This window comes from Phallusia mammillata, chromosome 5 (assembly GCF_965637545.1).
Source record: "Phallusia mammillata chromosome 5, kaPhaMamm4.hap1.1, whole genome shotgun sequence".
NCBI classification, from domain to species: Eukaryota; Metazoa; Chordata; class Ascidiacea; order Phlebobranchia; family Ascidiidae; genus Phallusia; species Phallusia mammillata.
The window spans coordinates 9,806,027-9,833,912 of NC_137256.1; the positions used below are offsets into that span (position 1 = coordinate 9,806,027).

General features: G+C 39.0%; 2 protein-coding genes across 4 annotated transcripts in view; one reads left to right on the forward strand and one right to left on the reverse strand.

The window, feature by feature from the left end:
• The first annotated feature begins 2,976 nt into the window (after positions 1 to 2,976).
• On the forward strand, positions 2,977 to 5,549 carry LOC145230733 (quinone reductase-like). The gene is made up of 5 exons (XM_080096246.1): positions 2,977 to 3,130; positions 3,210 to 3,307; positions 4,038 to 4,176; positions 4,813 to 4,955; positions 5,177 to 5,549. The coding sequence occupies exons 1-5, from the start codon at positions 3,004 to 3,006 to the stop codon at positions 5,273 to 5,275; spliced, it is 606 nt and encodes a 201-aa protein (XP_079952372.1). The 5' UTR covers positions 2,977 to 3,003; the 3' UTR covers positions 5,276 to 5,549.
• Positions 5,550 to 5,851: 302 nt separating this feature from the next.
• LOC145230731 (peroxidasin homolog) overlaps positions 5,852 to 27,886 on the reverse strand; it is a 38,561-nt gene continuing 16,526 nt past the window's right edge. For 2 of the 3 annotated variants that reach the window (XM_080096245.1, XM_080096243.1), the window contains 30 exons: positions 27,450 to 27,521; positions 25,815 to 25,996; positions 24,675 to 24,792; positions 24,529 to 24,611; positions 23,922 to 24,040; positions 23,372 to 23,492; positions 22,773 to 22,880; positions 21,496 to 21,657; positions 20,886 to 20,993; positions 20,153 to 20,269; positions 19,328 to 19,505; positions 17,373 to 17,497; positions 16,894 to 17,013; positions 16,436 to 16,546; positions 15,923 to 16,009; positions 15,341 to 15,446; positions 14,732 to 14,937; positions 14,188 to 14,341; positions 13,549 to 13,686; positions 12,711 to 12,946; positions 12,001 to 12,185; positions 11,367 to 11,532; positions 10,752 to 10,867; positions 10,041 to 10,193; positions 9,790 to 9,938; positions 8,989 to 9,121; positions 8,347 to 8,553; positions 7,635 to 7,795; positions 7,122 to 7,357; positions 5,852 to 6,684 (listed from right to left, as the gene is read on the reverse strand). In XM_080096245.1, the coding sequence (XP_079952371.1) occupies positions 6,353 to 6,684; positions 7,122 to 7,357; positions 7,635 to 7,795; positions 8,347 to 8,553; positions 8,989 to 9,121; positions 9,790 to 9,938; positions 10,041 to 10,193; positions 10,752 to 10,867; positions 11,367 to 11,532; positions 12,001 to 12,185; positions 12,711 to 12,946; positions 13,549 to 13,686; positions 14,188 to 14,341; positions 14,732 to 14,937; positions 15,341 to 15,446; positions 15,923 to 16,009; positions 16,436 to 16,546; positions 16,894 to 17,013; positions 17,373 to 17,497; positions 19,328 to 19,505; positions 20,153 to 20,269; positions 20,886 to 20,993; positions 21,496 to 21,657; positions 22,773 to 22,880; positions 23,372 to 23,492; positions 23,922 to 24,040; positions 24,529 to 24,611; positions 24,675 to 24,792; positions 25,815 to 25,996; positions 27,450 to 27,521 (4,489 nt within the window). In that variant the 3' untranslated portion in view covers positions 5,852 to 6,352. The remainder of the gene's footprint in view (positions 6,685 to 7,121; positions 7,358 to 7,634; positions 7,796 to 8,346; positions 8,554 to 8,988; positions 9,122 to 9,789; positions 9,939 to 10,040; positions 10,194 to 10,751; positions 10,868 to 11,366; positions 11,533 to 12,000; positions 12,186 to 12,710; positions 12,947 to 13,548; positions 13,687 to 14,187; positions 14,342 to 14,731; positions 14,938 to 15,340; positions 15,447 to 15,922; positions 16,010 to 16,435; positions 16,547 to 16,893; positions 17,014 to 17,372; positions 17,498 to 19,327; positions 19,506 to 20,152; positions 20,270 to 20,885; positions 20,994 to 21,495; positions 21,658 to 22,772; positions 22,881 to 23,371; positions 23,493 to 23,921; positions 24,041 to 24,528; positions 24,612 to 24,674; positions 24,793 to 25,814; positions 25,997 to 27,449; positions 27,522 to 27,886) is intronic. The other variant, XM_080096244.1, reaches the window with a different exon arrangement.

The following is a 27,886-nucleotide window of genomic DNA, read 5'->3' on the forward strand; positions in this document are numbered from 1 at the left end:
ACGAATAGTTTGCTGGCAGTGCAACCTCTACAACACCACGACAATGCAGTTTGTAAACAATTTTAACTTTGTAAAAAATTATGACTTTGTAAACAATTTTGACAATTTTTGACCTATTCTAAAAATTTTGACAAAATTTTGACTTTTTTTGACAAGTCAAAAAATATTTGCCCTAGTCATAACCAAATACACCAACAAGTTACCATATTACCATTTCACATTACCAGACAAATTCTGGATTGATTGCATTTTTTCATGCCTGACTTTGGCATGGACAGTTTCTGGATCTCCTTTTTGCTTTTGTACTAAAATATACTTTAATGAAAACAAAAACTTCAGTCAAGGTGTTGGGCATTTAAACATTACTTCGGTCATCTCAAAAAACTTGGTGTTTTTTTAGGTCGAAATATGGCCTTTCAGAGGCCAATCAGTAATAAAATGCAAAGCGATGTTTAGGGCAAATGACCCCAAAACGTGAAAACACGAAAAAGTGGTTGACCAACCAAAACAAGACCAGAAAAGAAAGCCAAAAACAGATTTGTTTTAAATATGACCGCATATATACAAAGCCTTTTTATGGTCCCCGTTCCTGACAAGTACCCATAGTCTTTTTGTAAATTATTTGTCCAATGTGTCTTTTTTCAAGATTTGATCAAAAGAGAGTGGTTGAGCTGCAGACGTCGCACACCGTTTCGACCTATTAGGTCTCAGCAGTGCAGTTGGTGACGATAGATCGGCCGTAATGGCTAGAGTAGTCTTCCAAATGGCACTCCAGTTTGGCTTAAAAGTAGAGATGTACCGAATATTCGGTTTGCCGAATTTATTCGGCCGAATCGGCCACTTTTGCAAAGATTCGGTTTCGGCCGAATAATTTGTTGCGATTCGGCCGAAACCGAATCTTTTATGAACACACATTTGAAGCGTTAAGCGTGTCTTTCCTGCTTAGTACCAACGAAAATCCTGTCAGTTATTCTATTTTTTACCACATTATCGTTTTCCCCACTGCAGACAACTAAATAGTAATTAATTGCCGGGTTGGAAATTATGCTTAAGGCAATGTTAAACCCCACAGAACTGAAATAAGGACGAAACCCAACCATTCTGCACTAATTGCCTGGTAGATAAACTTATGTTTTCATGTCAAACGCGTACCGTACGACTTCGCGTGACATCATAAATGATTCGGTTGATTCGGCCGAATTTATTCGGCAAAACCGCCGAATATTCGGTTTCGGCCGAATCGAAATTTCGCCCATTCGGTACATCACTACTTAAAAGCAATCCCTCACCTATTCTGTGCGATCCCACAACTGGGCATACACCACAGAGGAAACTGGCTCACAATGGCCGAGCAACTGCTTTGGAACTAAAGTCACCCAGTTGTGTCGTATTGCACAGAAAAGGTGAGGCATTGCAAATTAAGGCACCCAAAACAAAACTGTGTTTGAACTCCGACGTTTAGACAAGACAGTGGCTTCAAGCCAGGCGAGGCACTAGAAAGAGGAGGTGATGAAAGGACTGAAGAGTCAGCCTTACTTGATATAACACAGCGTGCGCATAAACAAACGTTCCACCAGCCAGAATTAACAACATGCTGCTTTAATAAGGCAGTTTCCCTTGGTTGCAATGAAAAATTGAATGGCGTTTTGTCAAGGTATTAGGTGTTTTGCAAAATTATTTAGTTTTATTGTTATCAAGGAAGATCTTTCCCTTTAGTGGTAATGACGAAAATAAATTCTTGACATTCCGAATCGACTGAACTGGGTTAAGACCGAAACCGAATATTCTAGAGTTTCGCCGAAACAATCGAATCGTTTGTGACGTCACGTGAAGTAAAACGCTACGCTTTTAGTACAAAAAGATGAGATATACTACTGTGCAAACAATAATACAATATAGGATTATAGTGTTGTGTTTTTGGATTGCCTTAGCCGCTGTTGCCTGTCTGTCTACCAATCAATTACTGATCTTCTGTCTGGGGTAGACAAAACGATAATCGCAACAAACTATTCCGCCGAAACCAGCTAATTTGGCCCATAAAATTCGGCAAACCAATTGTTCGGAACATCACTAAAAGAAATAAAAGTTAAAAGTCGTAACATATGTGATTACTTGCCACAAGACGGTCGATAAATAAAAACACAAGATTTGAAAATGTAAGATGAGAAGCAAAAAGCACATTTTTGAACAGGCGTGAAACAAAACTAAAACTAGACCGCTACGGCGGTTCAATACAATGTTTGTCGTGTATATGACACAGCAAGATATATTGCCTTGTAGCATGATTCAGCAGAATATGAAGAAAAATGGTAGGATGATTTAGCAAATTGTTGACAACCGTGACAGCATACTATGGTGACAGACTGAAACTGACAAGACAACGCCTTTGGTATGACTTTACAAATTTGTTTAAACTGTGACTCAGCGTATTTGCTAAGTACCTTTTTCACTTTGCAAACGCAGACCTTATTTGATACGCACCGCTCTACCACACCGCTCAACAGACATAACTAGGGGCGCAGCGCGTTGAGTTATGTGAAGAAAATCGTGACAAAAACTAGAATGTATTATTTGCCAATATTCCTAAATATGAAAAGGTTTTACAGGCAAGATAGGGCTTGCTATATGTTAGACAGGCTAAGTTTGCAGTATATTAGACAGGCTATATTTGCAGGAATTAAGCTTGGATGCTATACCAGAGAATTTTAAACTATTTTCCTGAGTGCAATTCTTGTTTCATGCTTTTGGACTTGATGGCCATATACAGATGTAGCTACATTACAATGTTTTGGACTTCTAGTCTTATTAAATACGAAAAGCAGTCTGACCACTTGCTTTAAAGTTTCGAAGTAAATTTCGATAACAGTTTTGTGTTTTGGCAATCAATAAAATATGTTATTGTGGTTGGGAACTACTGTACGCAATATGTCTTTCGGCTATTTTTGTGCAAAAACTAATAAGTTACATTTTAGGTTTCACGTTACCTAGTACTGAATTCAAATCATGGCTACATCTTGGAAGAAAGTTGTTGTTTTTCTTGGTTCGACTCGCGATGGCAGAGTGGGAGACAGAGTTGCTAAGTTTGTTTGTAAAACGTTGACTGAAAAGAAGTTGGAAGTTGTGTTTGTAGGTGAGGAACGCGATAACATTGTTGTATTCAATTAGGTTGAAACAGATGCTACTTATACCGAATGCGATTTTTTTGCCAGATCCTTTGGAATTTGATCTGCCATTGCTGAAAACTCCTGTACATTTCTACCCAGACCCGTCTAAGGCACCCACTAAACTGGTCGCCTTGAATAAAAAGGTTCGTTGTTGTTCAATTTTAATCAAATGTTGATTACTGCAATCACTAAACACTGTTAAATAGGATTTTAAAATGCTAAAAATTGACATTTTATCATGCTAAAATTTTTTAAACTGACTCCATTCCCTAAATGTTTCTATTTGTGATCTGTGGGTGTTTTTGATGTACAATTTGCAAGAATGTTCCGAGGTAGGGAATTTCCCCATTTTCCCTACTTTATCGACCTGGTGTCAAACATTTGGCATTTTGCCTCGAGCTTATCTCGTGTAATTAGGCCATCGCGTTTTTATAGCACCTTGATTCAGCCACAAGTCTGCACACCTGTGCTGTGCAGATAGTGCTCTTTACTTTTTGCTTTAGTGTTCCTGTTTAAGGATTTTATGTCAGCATGAGTATATTTTACTCCACTGAGGAATTGGCTGTGTAAGTGTAGTTTTCAGTGCTTTAGGTTAGATTGCCAAGCCTAAAAATCACAGGAAATACGTTGAAATTTAGTCACGGCGAGTGTTTGTTGAAGTTGCGGCCGAATAGTCGGCAAATATTTGCTATTTGATGAGCCTGTGTTGACTGATCTTAAGGCTGAAGCGGTTCATTTAGTCAATTTTATGCTATGTTTTAATATCACTAAACTTCGTATGTCTGATCAAATATCACAATGAATATGTGTCTGTGACAAAACAATGCCCATTGTAACATAGAACGTACATGTGTTTAACAAACGTTTCAATAGATCGCAGAGGCTGATGCTATCATCGTGGTATCAGCTGAATACAACCACAGCATTCCGCCAGCTCTTTCCAACACTTTGGACTACTTCAGCCCCAAATCTTACTCCAACAAGCCATCTGCGATCGTTACCTACTCACCAAGTATGTATCTATATACACTTAAAATCTACACTAAATACAGCAGGTTGTTGAAACGCATTGCAGTTTTAGTGAGAATTGTTTTGCCTATAGTGCAGTTTTGTTAACAAGGTTGTGTTTTTGGCCTTACACATTCGCACACTTATTTAAGACAAAAAGTATAAGTAAAAAGGCACACATTTTGGGGATCCTTGTTCGAACAGCTTTTTTAACTATCTCGGTAAAGAGAATTTGGACCTGTGCGTGAAGTGTTGGTCAATTGATAAATAAATTTAATCATTAACTTTACTGTGAGATGAATTTGCGTTCGAAAAGTTATAAGGTCGGAAGAAACCTGAGAAAATTTCAGAATCATTTAACCAATGGTTACATTATTATCATTACATTATGCAGTTTTTTTGGTTAAACAGGCCTCATTAGGTCAGAAATACACCGTTTTATCTATTTCTTGTGGGTATGGGCATACACACACAGTCCTTAAAGAGCCTACACTGAACACACCCATTTATACGCCGCATATGTATACCTATACTCTTGCGCGTTGGGGATCTGCGAACAGTGCATAATTGTGCAAACGCACCGCTTAAGACTTACTTAAGCCTTAAGTCTTACAATTTTACAATCATTTTTTCTCCTCAGGTTTGGTTGGCGGTGCAAGAGCTGGTATACAATTGCGTTCAATGCTTGGCGAGCTTGGTTGTGTGACAGTCTCAAATATGTTTACAATTTCACAAGTTCAACACTGTTTTGATGAGAATGGTGTGCCAAAAGACACAACTCAGGTAAGAGTGCATAGTTTACGGCAAAGGTTATATGTATTGCTTATGTAATTTAATTTTTCTAAACGGTTTGTGATTTGTTTGTCCCGGCGCTAATGCATAAATCGATGCTTTTTGCTTTGTTACTATATTTATTTATAATTTTTCTGATCATTCCAAGTTGCACTTTACTTATGTATGTTTTACCTTTAGCAATATGACATTCAAATGACTGTTGTTCGCAGGGCTCTAAGATGAATTCGGGTTTGGAAAAACTGCTGAGTCAGCTTGAATGGTGGGCAAACGCCGCTAAACATCAAAGGGAAAATTGCACAGCATTTTAATCGTATACTTGACTCCGCCTTCCAATGGCAATCGAGCATTAGAACAATCAACCCTACCTATATCAACTTTTTTGTTTTGATTTGTTTTGTTTCTTAAATTGTTTATGTAACTGCAAATCTGTGTTGTATTTTGTAGTTAGGTCTGTATTTTGGAACAATATCAAAGAAACAAATCGTCTTTAATACGGTTGTAAACACTCAAAGCTGAGGTTGTGATATGTGGCAACCAGTGATGAAATTTTACACTTGAAAAAAATATGCGCTTGCTTCAATATCTACAAAGAATTTTTTGCTTTTTTATCTGTTAAAGGTTTTACCTTTTCAGCATTCAAGCTGCACATGACCGAGTCGTAACTTTGTCAAAAACCAAGTCCTATACAGGCCTAAATTCCAACTCTGCCACATTTTTGTCGTACTGCATGAAAGTTAGTAAGTTTGCGGCACAAATGTGGGCGAGTGTAAAGTCAGGCCCGTATTAAACCCGTTTTATTCAAACTAACCCGATCCGAAGCCAGACCAAACTTGCAACTCTATCCTGCCATATTTCTAACGCATAATCAGAAAAACGTCGCCATGTTAAGTACGCGGCTTTTATTAGCTGACACATTATGCTGTTTGGCGCGGGAACTGCGAAATACGGCTGAAGAGAAACTATTTACAAAACAACAACAACGAGTGGGAAAAACAACTGCCTTGCCTCAAAACCCAAGCAGCTGTGGGAAAACTTGTCACCGGTTCCTGCCAGTGAGTGGTTGTGCTTAAAACCCAGGTTAGACAAAGTTTGTGAGAGTTTTTTTGTCCCTGACACGCCAACCTACCCCCTGAGCTAGTGGGTTGCTTAGATTTGTGATGGTGCTGTCGAATACGAATGAAGCGGCTTGCGGCAGCTGTAACGGTGCGTGTGGAAGAAAGAGATAAAAACGTAGAAAAAAAATGATGCAAAATGCTCCGGCAACGAATTAAGCTAAATAAATAAACAAATCGAAAATGTCAATTTGTTTTACGGTCACTAAGACTCCAGGCCAAGTCATTGCGTGCTGACCAACTCTATTGTTTAACAGCTTTACGTAGAATTGCCTAATCCGTTCCATCAGCATCAAGCTTGCCTTCCAATCGTTGTACTTCGGCTTGTAATTGACCCACGCGTTTTTCAAGTTTCTCTACAAGCGCCGTGAGTTTATCAAAAGCCTCGTCTTGCTGTCGTTTAGAGCCGGGAATCGGCTTGAGGTTTTTCTCAAAAGTGATGTGTTCGTTTTTCTCCTGTTTGTCAAATGTGAAGCTTTCGGTGTCAGCGCTGTCACGTGACCAGGAGGTGCTGTTCTTTGTGACGTCACTTTGGAAGTCGCGATGTTCGGGAAATGAAACGTCTGAAGCGGAACGCTTGGATCGCGCTCGACTTCTCACGTGACCTGAAAGAAGCAAGTTTTTTTTTGTTCTTTAAACTGTTTGAGACAGGAGGCTACATTTACACATAAATCGTCTAATTACGCTTTTATGAACTGTAGTGGGATAGGGGGTTGCACTTCCCCAGCTTGTGTGAACATGCATTTTTACAAAATCCAATTAAAATTTTTGCACGTTTTTTCTCCAGTTCTCAAGAAGTAAGGTATTACTTTTAGGCAATGGCATCTCAATGATTTGCAGCGTATGTTTTGCAAGTTATAGCTCTTTTTTCTCTGCAATCCCATCACTAGGGTCACTAAGATCAAACAAACACCAGAAACTGCGCAAGTACTACGCATTTCATTCGCATACTTTTGGAGGGAAGGGATGTTGCTACTTGGGCCCCACCCTAATAATCCAATGTACTCTACTTTTTAACATTTACCCGATGTTTAACACTTACTTGAAAGAGTTTCAAAAGACCCTTGGTCACCGCAATCCCGGCAGCAGTCGACCCACGCTGTCAAGTCAATGGACGGAATCTCGTCACATGACACAAAGTCGGACGTTGGTTGGTTGAGAAAGACGTCACGTGGTACATGGCTTATCGAATCAGTGTTGTCGCATATAATGCGCGCCAAAGAGGCCTGTTTAATCGCCCCAACTTGAACTGGACTGAAAATTGCTGGATTTTCGTACCTGTAACGCACGTTTCTGTAAGAGCCTGACCAACGCTATGAAGGTCATGAAAAACATTAGGTCACTTATCCTTTAGAATAAAGATGTTAATAAGGCGAAATATATTTTCTGCTTCTTTAAGAACGGTTTTGAACGTGATTGCAGCATACAAAGTATTTGGCAAGACCAAAAATTAGTGCACAAATACACTTCTGCAGCTGGTTCCAAACAAAAGTGTAAACGATTTAAACCCTTTTTAACCTAAATCAAAAACGAACAAAACAATATGAAAACTCACCAAAATCTGTCTCCGTCTCTTGTTCGTTTAAATTGTTCGCTCAACAAACAACCTAATGTTGGACCGAGTCGGGAGCCGGGCACAATGTCTTCCACGATCATCCCAACAAACGGATCGATGTTGGTTGTGACTTTGTACAATTCCTCTAACTTCGCTCTCACCTGGAAAAAAAAAATACCGGTATATGATATACCCAACACCGGGACCAAAAAGTGTGATTTGGGATTCTTTTAAACTTAGTTTTAATTGCCCTCTTCTTCTGTGGTGGGAAGAAAGGTAAAATATTCGTATATCGACTGGTTGTCGCATTGCAAACTGTTCAGAGTGGTAAGAAAATCAACGGCAATTGTACTTTTGTATCGTGTTGTCCATTGTCAAAAAACAGCAAAAAGTACCAATGACTAGTACAACGATGTGTCTGCTGTGGCCCTAAACAGTCTATACGCATTATAGGTATTCATGTGTCCGGACACACACACAAGCTCCCTGAGTACACTTAGGGCCACTGTGAGCAATATTAGATTTGCACACTGCTGTCACAAACCAGTTTAATGTACTGTATAGATTTTTATGTGAATGGGCATACACACAAGTTTCCTGAGTACACTGAGAACCATCGTGAGCAACTATAGATGATCACGCTGTGAATGTATGAGAAATGCCCAATTGCATAGGCACGCATCTTGGAGGAAATATTGCCAACCCAATATACCTCGGGGTTTTTAATCTCATTGGCGAGGTCGTCAAAGGTGTCAGCCCGCGACAGATTGCAGAATTGACGCCAATCCGAGTAGAAGGGAAGACCGTGATCCCGTCCTCTCTGGATGTTGAGAGCTCCAAGATCAAGAGCCACTTCTTCTGCCATCGCAAAAAGCCTTTCGATCAACTCTGAGTTCATGTTAGAGTCGCTGTCCCGAGCCTTACAAAATGTAAATCAGGTTTTTAGGGAGTTTAAACAACTAAGGTAGCGCAAACATGGCGATGTTAGCACCAAAAAAATACGGGCTGTTATCACTGGAGCAAAAAAGGGTTTACATGTGGTAACTGCGTAGACCTCTATGTTCCCAAGAAAAGTGTTTTTTTGAAAACTTTTAAATCCATGTCTGATGGTGTTTTCGGTTTAACCAAATAAATTTGTTGTACAAAGTTAATTGTGGGGAAGAAAAACTTGCATTGTGAAACTGTCGTTTTGACATTACCTATGTCACCCTTTTTCAAGATAATGGCGCATTGTAAAAAACAACGTTCTTGTGAAGCACAAAATCAGCTTGTATTAAACGTCGAACGTTGGTTAGTTTACAATACAAGCAGCTGCATGCATGGCAGCAACAGCTTGTTTAGTTTGCCTCATTACCTTCATTGGTTTTGCGATGAGCCCTCGCACCAATGGGTCGATCCCTCCTTCGTGGACGATCCTAAACGGTGCGAAGAACGCTTCGTGCAGCATCAAGTTGCCATTGCTTGCTTCATGCCAACTTTCATTTAACCTGCGTACAAATCAATACAATAAGTCTGCAATATTATGTATCTGATCAAAATTTATGTAACTTAATTGATTTTGCTGCACACGAAGCCTGATAACTTTACAACACGTTGTATTTTGATCTGTTTGGCTAGTGGTACTTTGTTTTTGTTAGCTCACGGCCTATTTTGTATTTCGAGTAGATCTGGCACATACACCGTGTTGCACATTTCTCCACTTAACACCATCCGTGCAGAATGCAGAAATTGCAGAAGGTTTTGTGGGTATCTTCATTTGTAACAAGTTTAAATACCTGAAAATCTAATTTGGTCCCAAGTACCAAACATAAAGTACCTTCAGTACCCAACGATAAAAGCAGTACCTGTAGTACAAAGCAGAACATGAAGTACTTGTAGTAAGTAAGTATCGAGTAGTTTTAGTAAGTACCGAGTTTCACACGAAGTACCTGAAGTAAACAACTTAACACCAAGTACTTGGAGAAGCCAAAGCAACATGTAGTACCTGTAGTGCCAACGTAACATGTAGCACTTGAAGTACCAAGCGCAAAATGGAGTACCTTGGGTACCTAGTACGACATGTAATACACCTGGATTACCAAATGCAACATAAAGTACTTGCAGTGCCCAGCGAAAGTGAAAGGCACTTTCCTGGATAAGTTTAGTTCGTATTTACCTGAACATGATAGGGTTGATCATAGTATGTCCAAATCTGTATGCAGCTGTGGCGAAAACGTTGACGATCGAGGCGGGCATGTTCGGGTCGTATGACCTGTATGGACCGATGTTATCCATGAAAGGACCCAAGAGTTTGGGGAGCCATTGCTAAAAACAAATTGCACATTTTTCCGAAACAATTTAGCATGATGTGTAATTTAAAAAAGGTTCAGAAATGGTTTACGTTGGGTGAAAAGCACATGCTCTTACAGTGTATGTGATATGTTGCATCTGGGCTCCAACGATTTTCCTCGTCTCATGGAAGATGGTGTCTCCGTCCCAGTGTTCGTTAGCTTGTCTCAGGTAACGTGCGATGCGGTTGTGTTCTCTCATCCACATCGTATGCATTGCGGTGAGAGAAACCTGCGATAAGTCAACGCACAATGTAACAGATGCTTCGAGACACAGATATAGATTATTTGGGGTTTTTAACTGGCACATTTTCGAACTAAAACAGCGCGTACGGTACAAGAAAAAGGTTTCAAATTTCACCCCACAGACATGGTAATACAATTAAAGGCGAATTTCACATTGTAAGCACGCTGAATAATTTTCTACACCTGTTTTAGAAACAGTTTACCTCATTCTTTTCATTAGCTAGTATATTCACACTAACTCTTGTTATTCAAACTGAAAAACATAGATAAACCAGAGTATGATGGATTTATAAGAAACACAAATAAAATGCAAGAGAAACAAAAAAATCTCCTTTTTCGTCACTTCTTCTACGAGTCTCTTTTTACGAATCCCATGAGAAATATGTTGGTTTTTGAAAAACAAAAACATCGACATTATTTATTTTTTAACGATTTTAAGAAATGTGCAAGTCTTGATAAATATAGTTCTCAAAAGATCGTTGGTTGGCTTTGCAATTTTTTCCGTCTCAAATTTTACTAATGCCATGCAAGGAAACTTACAAACCTGTTCATTGGCGCGTAAATCTCCTGCCAGAAAACACGGGACACTACGTTGCTGAGCTGATTCTCCGTCACCTCTTCGGCACTCGATGGGGGCCACAGGGCGAATGAAGTTGCGATCTGTAACAAAAAATAATAATTAGTTAAATGCGATGAGAAACCACGCACCGCATTGATAAATTATGCAGCAAAGAAGTAGCTTATTAATTCTATTTGGTGTCAGATAGTTCCTATTTATTTTAAAATTTTAATTTATTTTATTTAAAGTCCTATGTCCCATTCAAAACTAAAATAGCTTTACAACTTATAACGATAAGAGGATTCATTTTTTATAGGGTAGAAAGTAAAGCTTGTGTGTCACAAAAAGATGTTTTTAATTTTATGGATGTTTGTCAATTTTACAGTTCATTTGGCCATAAAATTACACATTGAAGTAAACTGTAATCTTAATCTTTCGTGATTTAGAACCTTTCATGATATACTGCTTTACATCTGTTTTCCTTTGTTATAACTCATCGCACTGTTTTGTACCCTGGGACGAGTCTATGTTTAGTCTTCCCAACAATCCATAAATCACAATCACCGTCAAAAAGTATGTTTTAAAAGTGTTTTATCAAACCTGAGTTGAGATCGCTGTAAATGTTGTAGGGCAGAAGTGGTTTGTGGCCACGTTCAAGCGGTTGTCCTTCTTTCAACAATCCAAATTCATTTGAGAATTGGCGCAGATTTCGAGTGTCGTTTTCAGTGCTTCCGTATATGTTTGATCCATCCAAATACGAAGTAATCTTCAAAAGCAAAACACGAGTAAAATATAGATGATATTTTCATAGGTAGTATGATTTTATCAAAACCAAATCAGTAATGTTCAAATAAATTACAGTTTTAACAGGACATATCAGTTGCTTCCAGAAACGAAAAGGCTATATTCTTGCGACAGACGTTAAAGACTAAAAACACAAAAGTTTAAAAAGAAACTAAAATTGCATTTTTAATGTGATGCGTAATACTGTATTTCGTAACAAATGACATTAATGCACACGCACATTTTGTAATAAAGCTATGAAACTCGACACGCAGTTTGAGAGTCATTAAGGATATAGAATAAAATGTTGCATATTAAAGTCCTAAATTGACTTTGTGGGGTCAAACGCACCAGTATGGTGAATAAATCAATTTAACATGAGCAAATCTTTCGCCTTTTACTAAAGAATCCAACTTGTTGAAACCTACAAGCTGTTTCGCAAACTGCTAACCTGGTTAATTTGTTCTCTCCGCGAGATGGCGCTAAAGAACACAGACGTGATGCCTGAACCGCACACGGCGCTAGAACGCGTAAATTCCATACACGACAACGCATGGCGCTGACCTCCTCTTCTCAAAGGTGACGAAGCCGGCTGATGATGATGAAAGCGGCCGTGACGTGGATCGTCTCCGTCAACTATGACGAAATAATGGAGTTTTTTTTGCAAAACAAACCCCTTTAAGAAGCTTTCCGGCGTTTGATGATGTAACAATATTGATTAAGGCTATGTTTTAAAATATTTTAAAAGATTGTCCATTTTGAGTCTTCTTTTTGGTTTGTGCCAAGTTGTGGCATCAAATAGAATTGTTGGGGCATTTTAGCATGTTACTCCCAACATACTTGGGTGTCGTTATAGATGGGTAGACCTGTCAGCACAGCCTATATCTTGTCACCAGCTGCACGAATGAAGCCTTATCAGTCCAAAAAGTTTGCACTATTTTTATCGAATAAGCGAGAACATTTTAAGTAGAAATTAGTTTCTGTCTATATCAAAATGATCATTTTGTGACAGAAAATTAGGCGTACGCCTGGACATGGGACATTTTGACGTAATTGTTCATTAAGCAAATTTTGGGTAAAGTCTAGAACAGTGGTTCTCAACTGGTGGTCCATGTCTAGAATAAGTAAATTTTTAAGAAAAAAACTAAAAACTAAACTTACTTCCAATGGGAAAGCATGGACCCTCTCGTTCACAAGAATCTTTGCAAGCCTGTCCATCCGAGAATCGCTGGATACTAGGAGCCATGGTTGTGAAATCAAGGTCGTGGTCCACGAACTGACCCCACTGCATCACCATGTGGGTAAAATCGGGGTCATGGCGGGGCGGGCGGGACCCAGCCGACATAAGAACTCCCACTGACACGGAACGGGGTGACGGTAAACTGTGATTGTTGTATCTGAAAACCATGGTGTTGTAAAAATAAGGGGGCGTTTGTATGGAAAGTTGCCAAAGCATAGGCTGGCGATCCGGATTTAGGGGCTCCATAAATGCAGAAATTTAAAGGATTTTCAAATTTCTGATTAGTTTTTAAATGCTACAGCACGTGTGCAAACTCGTTTACCAACATTTGAATGAAATTTGGGTCTGAGCTTTTTCTCTCTCTTTTGACGCGTTTGGTTTTATTCAACTAAGTTAATACACAATTTGCGAGAAATTTTATTTTACAATTTAATACAGGTAATTTACGTCTCCTACAAAGTATAATTGTAGAAGGCAGTGTAAATTGCCGTTTTAGTTGACTGTCATTATTTTTATACCACTACTGGCAGTTTACTAGTTGCTGTGACCCAAAGTTGTAAGTCGGGCCCGTCTTCACCTTATGTGATATTTAAATCGAAATTTCACCGCGGTAAAAGTTGGGGGTCAAAGTTTATTTAAATACATGTCAGCTTTAGGCCAGGTTTCGGACTTGCACTTTCGAGTTTCGCCCAGCTTACATTTTAACAGTGGCAATAGGCGACATCACTTACAAATAGAAGACAACTTTACTTCTCTTACCGCCGTTCAGGGTGCCATGCTACAGGTGCATTGAATCCGTTCTCATAAATCGGCTGCAGCAAGCGATGAAAAGGTGTAAGTGATGCGCCCCATAGCGGAAAGTGAAGATTGTTGCAGGTTCCGTCAGCTGTTCGGTATCTATGATAACACATCGTTTTACGCTAAATTCAAACACGCCGAAATAGTAGCAATGGTAGCAAATTTAAATATGACCGCTTTATGTCTCTGGCATGACCATTTGCTGAAACCCCTTACAACAAAGGATTCGTTATTTACATCCTGTTTTTTTGACATTGGGCTTTTGAAAATATTGGAGTGTAGTGTGCCAAAATATATAATTAGCGTTTGCTGAAACGTTTTAGAATAGCATCACGACTTTTACGTCGATGTGGGTTATTGCATTTCTTATGAGCCTTTTGAATAGTTTTTGTTCAGAAATAATTAATGTGACTTAATAAAACACCATTTGTGTCAGTCAGGAACCCCGAACCATTTACTCAAGTTTCTGCCCTATATACAACGCATTGTTGCATCAAGTGACGAAAATGTTTAATGTTAGGTAGTTAAACTCCTACAAAAACACAGCCTGAATCCAGTCAATTTTTGAATCCAGTTAATCTGTAATATTAAGTCACCCACTTGCGGTGAAAGCAAATGTTGGCTGAGCAGTCAGGAACAGCTTGATGACCTGAGCAACCCGATAAGTTTGCAACCAATTCCACCACTTCGGTACCGATCACTGGGCCGACATCAAAATCTGGAGATATGCTGGGTTCTGCAGCACTAAGCCTTGCTAAAACAGAAAAAAGATTTTTGTTGGTTTAAAAGTTTAGAGGTTGCGTTTTAGGGACCTTGCAAAGTGTTATAAGCTGAGAACAGCAAGTCGCTATTTACGTCTATTAGGGCAGTCACTTTCATCATTAGACTTGCATAGCACTTTAAAGAACAATTCGCTATTGAAAACAAAACGCGGTAATCTATTAAGATATTCCTGCAAAGGCTATGTTTTATACTACTTAATTTTTTGCCCTATTTAAGTCATTTGTAATGTTAAAAACACTAATATGTGTCAACTTTAAACTTTGAAACTAATTTTCATTTTTTATGTTCATATTGCCTTTCCTAATTTATGAACAACTATTTAAGTGAAATCGTTCTCGCAGTTTAATTTTTAATTTCCTACCACGTGAATGGCTGGTAGAAACATCCACTTCTGGAATCTTCTTGGGAAGCGCAAACTTTTTCAGTTGCATTCCCCTCTTCACACAACACTCAATCATCCGTAACGACACGTCAAACACCTCAGCTGCCTTTGTCAAATCAACACCGGCCTGACTAGATGGAAAACGCATCAGATTGAGCAAATCTCCAGCTGTTTTACGATTTCTCCTGCAAGAAATACCTCATTATCAAAACAACCTTATTTAATTGGTCCTGAATTGTGGTTATGTCTGTGAGAAGTAGAATAAAGTGACTTGGATCAAGAAAAAAATATTAAGGTATTATATGCGGAACATTATTATGTAGAAAATTGCCGCAAAACAATATGACAAAAAATTAAGTCTAGTTTGAACTGAAATCCACCTGAACAATATGACAAACAAATGCTTGGTGCAAAAATGGTTCGGTTCTATTTGAATAAGGTACCAACAATGTCAGTATTTTATTGCAAATCTGTGATCGATCTGTCATGCGGAGCTGACACTTGCGAACAAAAACAAAAATAGTTTCAATCTAGTGAAAACAGCTGGAGCAATTAGTTTAACAAAAAATAACAGTGACATTGTTTTACCCGTCGTTATAATGTGCCACCGTGTCGTTGATTCCGCGATTCACCAGTCGATTTGCGATGTCCACGGTTTCCTCAAACTCCGCAAGACTCACAAGGTTCGGTGAATCTGATAAACTTATTTATAGATTTAAAATATCAAGACGGTTTAAACAACACAGAACGTCAAAAGACATGTTAGTACGACTGTAGTGACTGAAAAGTCCATGACTAACTTAAATTTCAAAACTTTTTCAAAAACCTTGCGTAACTGGATAGATTGAAGTGTTACAGAATCAAAAGCACAATTAACTTGTGAAGTTGCCAAGATGTAAGAGGTACATCTGTGGCTCTTTGCCAGAACATACACCTCACAGAGGAAGTATTTGTTTCATAAAGGGAAGCAATTGAGATCTTCCTTAATACTTTAATTGCGCCATGTCAATTTCGCTCTCTTTGACAGATGCCATGTTCTTTCGTAGTTGACAAATATAATTTCATGACAAGATATGTACTCCAGATAACCAAATGGGTATTTTAAGGTCTTTAGGGGGTTGGGTGGGTGGTGGGCAAACAGATTGGGAAGTGATCTACATCTTTACCTACCTCCGCTCTGTCTTTTGCCCCTGTGCAGATGAGGATCGATGAAATGCTCGAAAACTCGGCCGAGATCATCACGATGAAATTCCTCCTCTGTACAGAAGAACGACAAGTTTTACTCACAATAAACAAAAAAGTGAAAAACATTCTGCATTGTCAAAATTGCCGAAATAACCGCTGGGGCTATCCAGTCAAACAAAGCAGATGGTATACATCTACACGGTCATACCTAACATCTGTGGAAGTTACATCTAAATCTATAAAACATGCCAAAAAGAGCATACAAACTGAGGAAAGAGAGACAAAGTACAAAAAATTAAAATGTGGTTTAGGATGAGTGCTTACAAAATGAAACTTGACAAATGTTTTCTCTTGATTCGTAGAGTTAAAACATAAGCCACACAGTGGTTGGTTCGTATACACAACACACGAAACTAAAATCCTTACAGTTGCTAGTAATTCCAAACTTATTATTAATCTAGTAAACACATCCAGCAAAGTAATATTGGAAAAGTGTACCTGTTAATTCTCCTGTGCACCCGTGTCGGAGGCAATCGGGTGGAAGAATACCTGATAAACTATCCACAATGTCGTTTACCGAACTTTCGATCACCACATTAAGAGTCATTGCTGCAAAATAGGGGTTACATATTATGTTTAATAAGTAATATGTTTAATACTTGCGATTATTGGATGTCTTAAGTAAATATTAAACTCATTGACTGGCGTTTTACTGAAATCCAACTAGTGAAGGACAACCACAACAGTAATTGAAGAACTTCTTGTTTGACGCGTTTTTGCAAAAAAAATTATTACGTTTTAAGAAGCCAGCATAATCTTAGTGGGTTATATTTTGCATTTACCAAGACCATGTTTTTAAATTTTGGTCTTTAATTTTTATCTTTTTAATTTCCTAAATTTGCAATGAATTCTGTATTGGTTGCAGCAATGTAAAGTAAAGTTTATATTCAACATACATGCAGTAATCATGTCGATTCCGCTCTGAGCCCGGCATTCGTATCTTCCACTATCGTCCCTTCCCGCCCGGAATATCGTCAGCACACTTGATGGCGCTGCTGTGATGAAGTATCGACCACCTGCGTTCAATAAAAGTTTGCATGATAATAAATGAAGCCTTCAATGGATCATAGTACGCCAGGTCTATTGCAGGCGGTATACCGAAACAGTCGGTCACCAAGCATTTCGGCATAACGCATTCAATAGGAAAGCGTACGGTGATTTCTAGATGAGTGTGCCGTGATCGCTGGTCTGCATCGACGCTTCAGGGCTGATCCCAACTTTTCATATATGTCTTATAGCCTTCAATGAATTGAGGATATTATATGTAAGGCTGTGAGTGCTTGCAAACAGTGAACACTGTTTCGACCTTTTAGGTCTTATGATAAAATTTTATAAAAACACTCAAAAACTTAAGACAATCATTTTTGTTGCTTACTTGTGGTCACTAGTCGGACGCCGTCTTTGAGCCAATATATTTCTGTGCCACGGTCGCCTCCGCCTGTTGCTGAACACGTGATATGTACATCGGTGCCGGATTTGACTTCTTGATCGGTGGGGGATCTTGTAAACGAAAAATGAGCAAGTTAAGTTAATGTTAAGCTGCAGACGATGCACACTGTTTCGACCTACAAGGTCTCATCAGTGCACCTGGTGACAAGAGATAAGCCGTATTGGCCTCCGTAGCCATTCAACGGCACCCCAGTTTGTTGAGAGTAACAGGCTAAAAAGCCTTGCCTCATTGCCTATTCTGTTTGATGCCACAACTAAGTTTATATTTGTTTGTTTCGTTTTTGTCTCTCTGTTTTATTGCAAGTCCGTTAAATTATTTTTTATTTGATTTTTTGCTCAGACAGTTGATGACTGCAATCGGTAACCATTGGGTTGAAGCATTGTCTTTTAAGTTTATTGCTCAGGGAAAACAAGGACTCAAAAAATGGTTGGGAAACATTTGAGAATGACTGGGATTTAATTCTCCCTGTGTTCAGTCCCAAGTTGTACGTGGTAAAATCGGAAACCGGGCCCAAAATTTTAAAGGAAGCCCGTTCAGGTCCGAAAGTTAGATTTAACAAGGTTAAATTTTTTTAAAAAATGTGGCGTAAAGTCAGCTCCGAATCAAACCTTTATATGGTAAAAGGTGAAAACCACTGTTCTGTCAGACACTGATTAAACACAAAACTACAGATGTTTACTGTTTAGACTAGGCGTAAAATTTGCGGGTAACACCGAAGTTTAGGGAGATCACTGTAACGGAAGCCAGGAAAGAGATTGTAAACACTATATACGCTGCTTGTACGTGACTCATAATAACCACCGGAGATACCAGTCAACACCTGTCGACTCCTTCCCTATTGTCTCCCTCGTAAAAGTGATCCCTGAACTAACACTTCAAACCCTGATTTTAGGGAATTTTTCATGGCGCTTTTAGTTGTTGAATCTTTTTTTGGAATATGACATCAACCAAGAGCGCAATTGTTGGTTGGACAAAAGGAAAGTTTATGACCTATGCCTTAACAACACTAGATTTTGGAATGCCATTGTTGATGACTTCAATGGTTCTTTGTGGTGGGAATACATTCGGTAATGGTTTCATTATGGTGCGAAAAGCGATTGTTCGATTGGTATTATTGGTTCCTAACGGTATTAAAAGCAATGGTTATTGGTTTATTAACCAGCAAGTTAACGCCCCTCTCTATAGACAAATCTTAATTTTACGGGACTCAAGTGGATATAAACGGGTGTAACTGATGTGGCCCTTCATACCACTCCATGAGCATTTGCCGAGATGTTTGAGCAATAAAGCATGTCGCTTTTTACGTCTATCTGGGCCGTTATTTTCACCATTAATCTTGTTTCTATTTTACAAAAACTCAGGAGCCATACAGACACAAAAAGTACCTTGTTTTTACTGGACACACTTTAACACAAAAGTTTTAAAATCGCTTTTAGACCAATTCTGAATTGGTTAAGACAACAACGATTGGCAAAAAACGTCTACAATATAATGCATCCAAAGTATAAAAGCGTTTTTCTTTGGTCAAAAAGTGACAAAAAAATCACACAAAGAGCTTCACATAATCAAGTTTATAGAGCTCTTCTAGCAATTGTATTTTTATTCCGACGTTTCAACGTCATATACAGGTCGCCTTCATCAGGGTTAATATCACTGAATGCGCGTAGTACAGTGCACGATAAACAAAGTAAAAAAGAATTAAACGCAAGCACGTTACAACGCAACGAAAACACTGCGCAATATCATGCGCTGTTCTAGGCGCATTTAGTGTTATTTACCCAGATAAAGGCGACCTGTATAGGACGTTGAATGCCAGAAAAGCTCTATATTGATATTATGCCTGGCAGCAGTAGCTTATATATAGCTACACATAACATTACCTTGCAAAACCTAACGGGGTGTGAGGAATAACGGTTAAAGAAACCTGGGCATGTTGGGCCCCCACAGAGTTGGCACCCTCGCAACGGAAGGTTCCAGCGTCATCAGGCTGCGCGCGCAGCAACCGAAGAGTCCCGGATGGAAGGAGATTGTAGCGCGGGTCGTCGGGCACAGCTCTGCCTGTCCAAACAAAAACACGTCGCCGGTAGAGGCACGCCCATAGAAATGTAATAAAACGTAACATTTGCTGTTACCAGCACGTGGGCGAGAATGGAATTTATTTACGGTTGGTTGCTGAGTTAAAGAGGTTTGGTTTTTATTGTTTCAGCAACGTTTATGTTTGTACAACAGGTTCCTAAATTTCCACAACCCTGAACGCACATTTTTTTAAATTGTTTAAGACAGTTTACGAATTGGCATGATGACCAAAGCGGTAATATAAATATCATGTTTTACCAAAAACAATGGTTTGTGTGTTTTTCTTACAAAGTTGCCTAATTTACAATTCGACAGTTATTTGTTTTCGTAAAAGCACTTCTATAATGACAAGCTATAATGTCAAACAGTTGTGAAATTAATAATTAAGTTAAAAAAGTGAAATTAATTCCTCGTGATAAAACGTAAACCAAAGTTGCGAGCGGGCCCAAACGCGGCCCAAAACCATCTTTTTCAACAAAACCCATATTGGGGCCGAAAATTCATGAAACCGTTGCACAAATGCTGCCAAGTGTGAAATTAGGCCCGAATCAAGGTCTCACCTAAGCCCGACACAAAAATAACAGACAATTCCAACTCGAAGCGTATTTTTCCTCACGATTAAATCTTACCGTTGACAGTCCACACAATGTGAGGTTGAGGGCGTCCTGATACTTGACACTGGAAATCCACAGTGGTGCCCTGACGAACTCTTTGGTTCTGTGGTCGCACAGTGAAGTGCGGTGGCACTAAAATAAGCAAGATTGAAATTTTCATGAAAACGGGTTTGACTGTCCCAAGTAACTGAACATTTTACAAAAAGCACAACTAAATACAGAATTAAAATTCGTTTGGTAAATTTGAACTGATATAAACAAAACATTGTTAAAACATTTCCAGCTAAATGTGTTCACTACATAAAAGTTCTCTGGCATTTTGTTTACGTAAAAGGTAAGGTACTTTGAATTTCTAGGTAAAATTTCTTTCTACAGTTCGAATAACGTGCCTTATGTTCAGTTTGTGAAGGCATAAAGTCTTTTGTCGTTATTTTGTTACATATATTTCGCCAGACGGTCTTAAGGAAAAACAACTGAATATTTACCATGGACCTAAATCTACGTAGATAATGTTCTACGAAGAACTTAAGTAAAATACAATTGCCAGAAGACCTCTATAAATTTGATTTTATGCCTGGCAGCAACAGCTTATATGTAGATAAAGTTCAACATAGTCTTCGTCAAGCAACAAGCTGGGTCTATTTGTAAGCTTGAAGTACCTGTATTGCTTAAAGTAAACCTAAAACAAATGAATTTCGAACGTTGATTTCCCAAATTTAGAAATCGTATAAGTTTGGTTAAAACTTACCAATAACTGTAAGAAATGCATCAGCTGCAATTATTCCGGTCGGGCTCACTGCTCGACAAGTATAAGTTCCCTCATCACCAGCTGAAAGAGCCCGAATCAAAAGCGAACCTGAAAAATTTAAAACATTTACATTATATTTAATACATATTATTTGTGAAATATTCTAAAACGCTTCGCATGTACACTCCTGCAAATGTGCAAAACAAACACAGATTTGAAACAAATTTTGTTGCATAACTTAACGGTTCCTAATTTTCTGCTGCAAATTATTTTTTTAATTGATTTAAGTACAGTTGGGTTTATTTCGCTCTGTGAAACAATCGTAGTAACACAATTGCACTCAAATATTCACCTTGCCGGAGATAGCTGTGCAACGTTAAGACGTTGTGAAGCGATTAAATTGCAATGTTGTAATTAAAGTTAAGCCCGACACACACACACAAAAAAACAGTATTGACAAACCGTTGTAACTTATAAACACACATTAGTGAGTAAACGAAATATGAAGACACTTGTGTTTGTTACAACACAAACATGTTAACTGTAAACAACTAAAGTCATGTTTTATTTTTTACGGGTGAATGGTAACCCATTACAGTGATAAATTTACCTGATGACATCACGAGGTATCGCTGATCACGGTTTAGCGCGCTCCGGTCCTTCAACCACGTGATTTTCGGAGGTGGATTTCCCTCCACATGACAATCAATGGTTGCGCTTCTTCCCTGGATCGAAGTTTTGTCGCTAGGTGGCGTTGTGAAGGACGGAGAACCTAAATAAAAAAATTTGAGATGTTTGAGCCTTTGAACGAATGGTCTGAAGGCGCTTGCACCGTCGACTTCATGTTCAGGGGCCAATGGGTTCGAACCCCGTAAAAAACATGTTTACTTATTATGTGGAAATCATTTACTATACTTATCAGCTAAGACAGTGGTTCTCAACTCGTTTCGGGCCATGGACCACCGGCCCAGTAAAAATAATATCGTGGACCATTTCTTTTTGAAGCAAGAATGAAGTTCGCATACGAAACAACCATTTGGGCTTGAAACATAATTCTTTGAAACCAATTTTAAGAAGTGATATACTATTATTAACAGCTAACATTTTAATACTCTTTCAATATATAATATGCAATCATCTCTAGTTTATCAAAAATTTGCTGGACGTCCTGTGGACTACCCAAAAAGTCATCATGGACCACCATTTGAGAACCACTGAGCTAAGATGTACGCATTTATACTAGGATAAGCCCTAAAGCGTCCATGCGCACCAGCAATCACAGCACACTCATTGCTCTACCGCGAGTCCCGGAAAGATTCCCGTTGTGGGTTCGAATCCTGGGCCGGTGCCTTGCCACGCCTTTGATAGGCCTGGCGTACTTTGACTTACCACTTATGTTTCACATTGTTGTGAGTTTGAAACCAAGCAAAGATATTTGAATAAGGAACGGGCGATAACGGACAAACGAAATATATTCATTTTCCTATTACTGAATGATTTTATTTTAACTAATGTGTTTTGACGTTTTGCTTGCTTCAAATTTATGAAAAACAAAATCTAAATAGAAAATGGAAACAAACAAATTAGAACAATAATTTTCAATTTATATTGTTGACTGTAGCCAACAAAGCTTCTCCCTGTTTAACCTGCTTTCAGGTGTAAAAGCTGCCAGTACTATTTCTATCTCAAATTAACCGCCCAGAGTCAATACCATATGACTCATCCCCTTTACACAACATCCTACGTATTATTGGACCCCACGTTTTGCACCACAGCGATTTGGTGACAAACCACCAACACCAACTCATGTAACAAGTTTGTGAAGCCGTAACGAGGCTCGTTTGTTGTGTAAATATTGCGCCATTTGATTCTTCTCTTTGCACCTACTTTGTACGAGCAGCTCTGCAGAACTGTTGACTTTCCCTTCACTGTTCGCTACCACACAAGTGAACGTGCCGTTATCTTCAAGACTTGCTTCTCGTATATGGAGGGTTTCTGCTCAAAAGAGTAATTGTTATAACACTCATCATTGGCAAATAGCATTTTAATTTAGGTATTATCAGAATCCGGTCACATTGGTTTTGTAGTTATGACAATGTTTTAAACCAAGTCTGTCCTTAAACGTAAGTTTGAGTACACAACCACATCAAGACATGCACAATTATTTTTAACATCATACTTTAAGGGGGTTAAAAGACTAAAATGGTTAGAGAAATTTTAGGAGGGATTTTAAAACTTGAGGGGAGGAATTTACTTTCATTTGTACATGTGGTTTGTAAATAGACACTTTGGCTCTGGAAATATGACCTGTGAAGTTAATAAAAGACCCAATTTTGAAAGATCTTTGTATGGTTTAGCATCTGCTATGTACAGTGTATTGTGTAGGAATGAACAATTGTTAAGTGAGGAATTTGTCGATAAAGGTTGGCAACTAATGATATAAAGCTTATTGTCTCAAACGTTTCTGTGATGTGGCATTTACTTACGTGGCATGATGATGTAATTAGGCACAATAGGCAGCCGCTTTCCGTTACGATACCACCTAGTGACAGGTTCTGGACTCCCTACCGCCCTGCAGTGGAAGGTCACGTGTTCATTGACTAAAACCTAAACCATAAAAATCATGTTTGGTCCAGTTTTACACACAAGCATCACAGAACAATTTTATAAACTTTCATTGACCCTTATTCAAATAGAATAAAAACAAGTGATTAATAAGCAAAACATTGAATGAAACAACCACTTCACAAATATTGCTCTTTCAGTAGTTTGTTACTCTTTTCTGCCTACGACAGTTCGGGTCCAACCATTGTCCGAACCCAGTTAAGAAGAAGACTTAAAGAAGACTTTGAATTCGGCACAGCAGTTTTTGAAACAGCACAAATGATGGCGAGTGTAAAGTCAGGCCTAAACCAACCCTGTTTTATTCAAACTCAAACCAGAACCTAGCCTACAATACGCTACCTGAATTTAAATTATAGGTATGCCAGGCAACAACAGTTTATGTATAACTCACTTATACTCTTCACATTTTACCTGTGTATCAGAAGGGGTGACTCTGAACACTGGGGGGCCGTTGAGACCGACGTAGGTTACCTCAGCAGACTCGCTTCGCACAAGACCAGCCGAGTTTCGTGCCACGCAAACGTAAGTACCTGGAAAGTTATTGGTGATGAGAGAAATCACTTTAGCAAAGAGTTGCGGAAACCAAATGTTTCACCGGGCTGCGGCTATGTATGTTTACTTTTTAGCTATTCTTATGCAAAAGGATTGGTGAAATGACTCCTGGGCATGTTCTTTGTATATATGGGTATGTCTACACCTCCACCAGTGGTTCTAAGAGATTTTCATGAAAATTTCTATGCTAAAAAATTGTACGCTTATGTAAGCTGACATTATTGGTTTCCAAACCTTTACTAGTATCGAACCCCTTTTTCACAAATTTATTAGGGTTACCGATCCCTACGTAAAGTTTACTAAAAGCACTCTTTAGAAACACCAAGCCACTAGGGTGAACCACAGCCCCACACAAACTTACTGCTTTTACCACATAAAGGCAACCAACATAAACTTTAATCTTTACGAATCGGACATCTACACTATATTTTCTAAGCCTTCGCAACATACACCTATTTTCACACACCTTGATCCGATTCTCTCGGTGCTTGAATGAGCAAAGTTCCGTCGCTCAGCAACCGAACTCTCGAGTTTGGGTCCACAGCCAACCTGCAATATGACGTCACAATTAGTATGTCGTCATCATACGTCACAGTTCACCCACTCACTCACCCGTTGTGGGTCCAACTTATCCGTGGCTGGGGATTCCCCGATGCACGACAAAGCAAGCGGACCGAATATCTCTGACGTGCCTCTGCGTTATCGGGATTCACGATAATGATTGGTTCGCCTGAAACCACGTGACTCAGATGTAAAATCATGATTCGGAAAAGTTGTCATGCACCGGAACATTCAATACTAACTTTTACGTGCTGTGCTTGTTACAAACTGTTTATTATCGTTCAGTGGCTATACTTCACCATGCAAAAAGATAAACAACTTTTCAGATCGTGCATAAAGGTTTCGTTGTTCTATTCCTAGCGTTTCAAGCTATAACATGCATTTTGGGCATGCTATGTGCCATTTTTAGCGTTTTGTAGTCTCCAATTTTGAACTGATGAAATTTCTCAAGCAAGAATCAAATACAATTTGGACGCCTTTAAGACAAAGTCGCACTGCGCCAAAGCTATTGTAGCCAATCATTTCAGCAAAATTAAGTGCAAAATTCGGCAAAGTCGAGTACAAGGGCATAGATATATCATAAGAGTTTGTTTGTTTTACAATTTTTAACAGTCAATAAATTTTAAGTTTGGCTGGGGACCATTGCCTTAAGGCTTTTTTCCATTTTTATAGATTGACGTGTAAACAAGAAAAGCAATTTTCAGACGACCTTCCTGTCGGTTATCTGTCCATGCCAATCGCGTTACGTTGCGGGTTCGAACCGCAGACAAATCGAAGCGCTTCTCCCTCTCCCACGTAGACATGCACAATACAATCAATTCACTGTGCACAGCAAAAGCGTTACACATGACCAAAGTTGTAAGTAGGCCCGAAATTTGGACTCGAAACCGCAAATACAAGCCCTAAACCTTGGCCCGAACCAAATTTGTTTTAAAATTAAAGCCCTTAGATTTGATTTACAAAGGTTTATTTGCAACTGGGTGTAAACCAGGGTCGAATTGAGACAGTTTTATTCAAACTTCTCAAACCGCCCTAAACCCTACACGAAAAGCCCGGCCTGACTTACAACTCTGCGTTTGTGAGAACTGATTGAAAAGAGGGGAGTCATAAAGTAAAAAAGCCAGGTATACAGATACCAACATGCAGCACCCAAACTTTTTGTGCATAGTCAAGTCTCGGTGCTACTCTCACTGTGTGAACCTTCTGGGCACACAAAGTTCTCCTCTCGTAAGCTGGCGATGGCTTGTCCGGCGAGAGACTGCGGTGCGAAGCAGGTTGCTGAGGCGTGAATGCCACGACCGCGCGAGGAACGCAGATATCTTGCGAACCAGGATAGATGACAGTCGCATTTCAGTGGGTTACTGTCCACTCGTCTGCCGGAAAAATGTTAATTATTAGGCTGATAGTTGGTGTGTAGGTAAGGGTGAAAATTATGACGCCTAAATTGGGATTATTAGGCTAATAGTTGGTGTGTAGGTAAAGGTGATTATTGTGGCGGCTAAATTGGGAGAAATAAACCAGACAAATCTTCATGAAAATCCTGAGGCGTAACATTTACGTGTTTCATAACCTGTCCTTTTAATCAACCAGCAATTATTTTTGACTCGTTAATTAACCTGATGAAGACGCCCCGAATGAGACGTCGAAACGTCGAAGATGAGTCAAATATAATTGCCGGTTAATGAACAGAAAAGTTTATGAATTACGCCTGGCGACAACACTATATTCATTTTTCGTATTTATAGCTGACAGTATTCAAGTTTAAATACTTAAATAGGGTGAACCGTTAAAGTACTAAATCATTGTCACCCAAATGGTTTCCTTTATTTTTTTGTAAATTGCCTATAGTTTATCTACATTTCCTGAACGCGTTGCGGCCGCAGTGATACTTGCAATCGTTCAAACCCGTTACCGCGTTGTAACTTAACACTGTGGGCATGTTTAGACACAAAACAACCTAGATACGAAAGTACAGTAGTCTGAAAACTAATTCCATTGCTTGGGAATGGCGCAAACCGGGCACTTTGACTTGCTAATTGCTTACAGTATCCGTAGTTTTCTGCCTGCTGCTCCGACGGGTCGACTGTTCCGGAAGCATAACGTCGAATACACCGATCTCAGTACGACAGCTAGACGTCTAGACCTCTCGCAGCTAAACTTTTACCCAGAAACTTAAGACAAGGCGCCCAGGTGGCGAAACTGATTGAGTAATCAAATTGGACACTTTTTCCTGGTAAGCAGCAAACCTGCTCTTCGTCGCATTTGTTTTTTTTCCGATCGGGACTACCTCGGTTTACAAGGTCAGGTCGAATTTGGTGCGACAGGCGACGCGTTTGTCTGGAGGAAATCCGTTCGCAAGAGAAACAATTCCGGTTGCAATTCGTTTTATGAGTCAACACATCCAAACGCCGGGGCAGGAAGCAATAATGCGGATAAATAGGCTTATAATCAAATGAAGATTTTAACGATTTGGCGACCGGTTTACAATATTTGTGCCAAAGTGCAATTAAATGCGTTCGCCAAATCCTTCATCAGGTTTAAATTTTAGAAATACACATTCATCAAAATTGACCCGAGACTTTGTATGTAACGTATACACTTAATTGCATACGTTTAAACAACCGCTGTTGTCGCTAACACCAGTGGTGTTTGTTTAGACTTCTTTTCTGTGTTGAAATGTGTTCGCTAAAAACAAGCTCTCTGACAGTATAAGCTATACAAATAAAGTGCGCATCTGGGGTTCTGAAATATACATGTTCGCCTATTTTACATTTTATTAATTGTCACAAATTGCAAATTAAGAAATAAGGCTTGAAGTTTTCTTACATGTGTCTTAGATGGTTGAGATTGTTGAAGAGAACGCTTGGCAGGGTGGTGAGCTGGTTTCCGTACAGAAATCTGAAAAGCACAAAACACAACATTACATTTTCCCGCTGAACAAACCAGCCAAACTTAATACGATCACAGAAGGCCCAGCCATTTCACCGCAACACAAAAATTCCATCTCCTACCATTAAGATTGTATCAGACATTATGAAACTGGTCATTAACGTGGTTTAGCCGCAAAGTCGTGAGGCGCCTTCTTATCAACGATGAAAGATCAAATAAACATCCTTCATTTTTCAGAAAGAATGCAATTACGTATTTACTTGCTACCGTAAACATTAATGGTGTCGAAACCAAATGGGCAAGACCTGGTCTTAGTGGTTTGTATCGAAATGGCGATCTATAATATAAGGTTGTTCAAGTTGTTGTCAATCATA

What these genes read in the sequence shown, in the direction of transcription:
- LOC145230733 (XM_080096246.1), top strand. Translation starts at nt 3,004, where the DNA reads ATGGCTACATCTTGGAAGAAAGTTGTTGTTTTTCTTGGTTCGACTCGC. An exon ending in GATCGTTACCTACTCACCAA is followed by an intron (nt 4,177 to 4,812) that starts GTATGTATCTAT and finishes TTTTCTCCTCAG; the next exon opens with GTTTGGTTGGCGGTGCAAGA. An exon ending in TGCCAAAAGACACAACTCAG is followed by an intron (nt 4,956 to 5,176) that starts GTAAGAGTGCAT and finishes TGTTGTTCGCAG; the next exon opens with GGCTCTAAGATGAATTCGGG.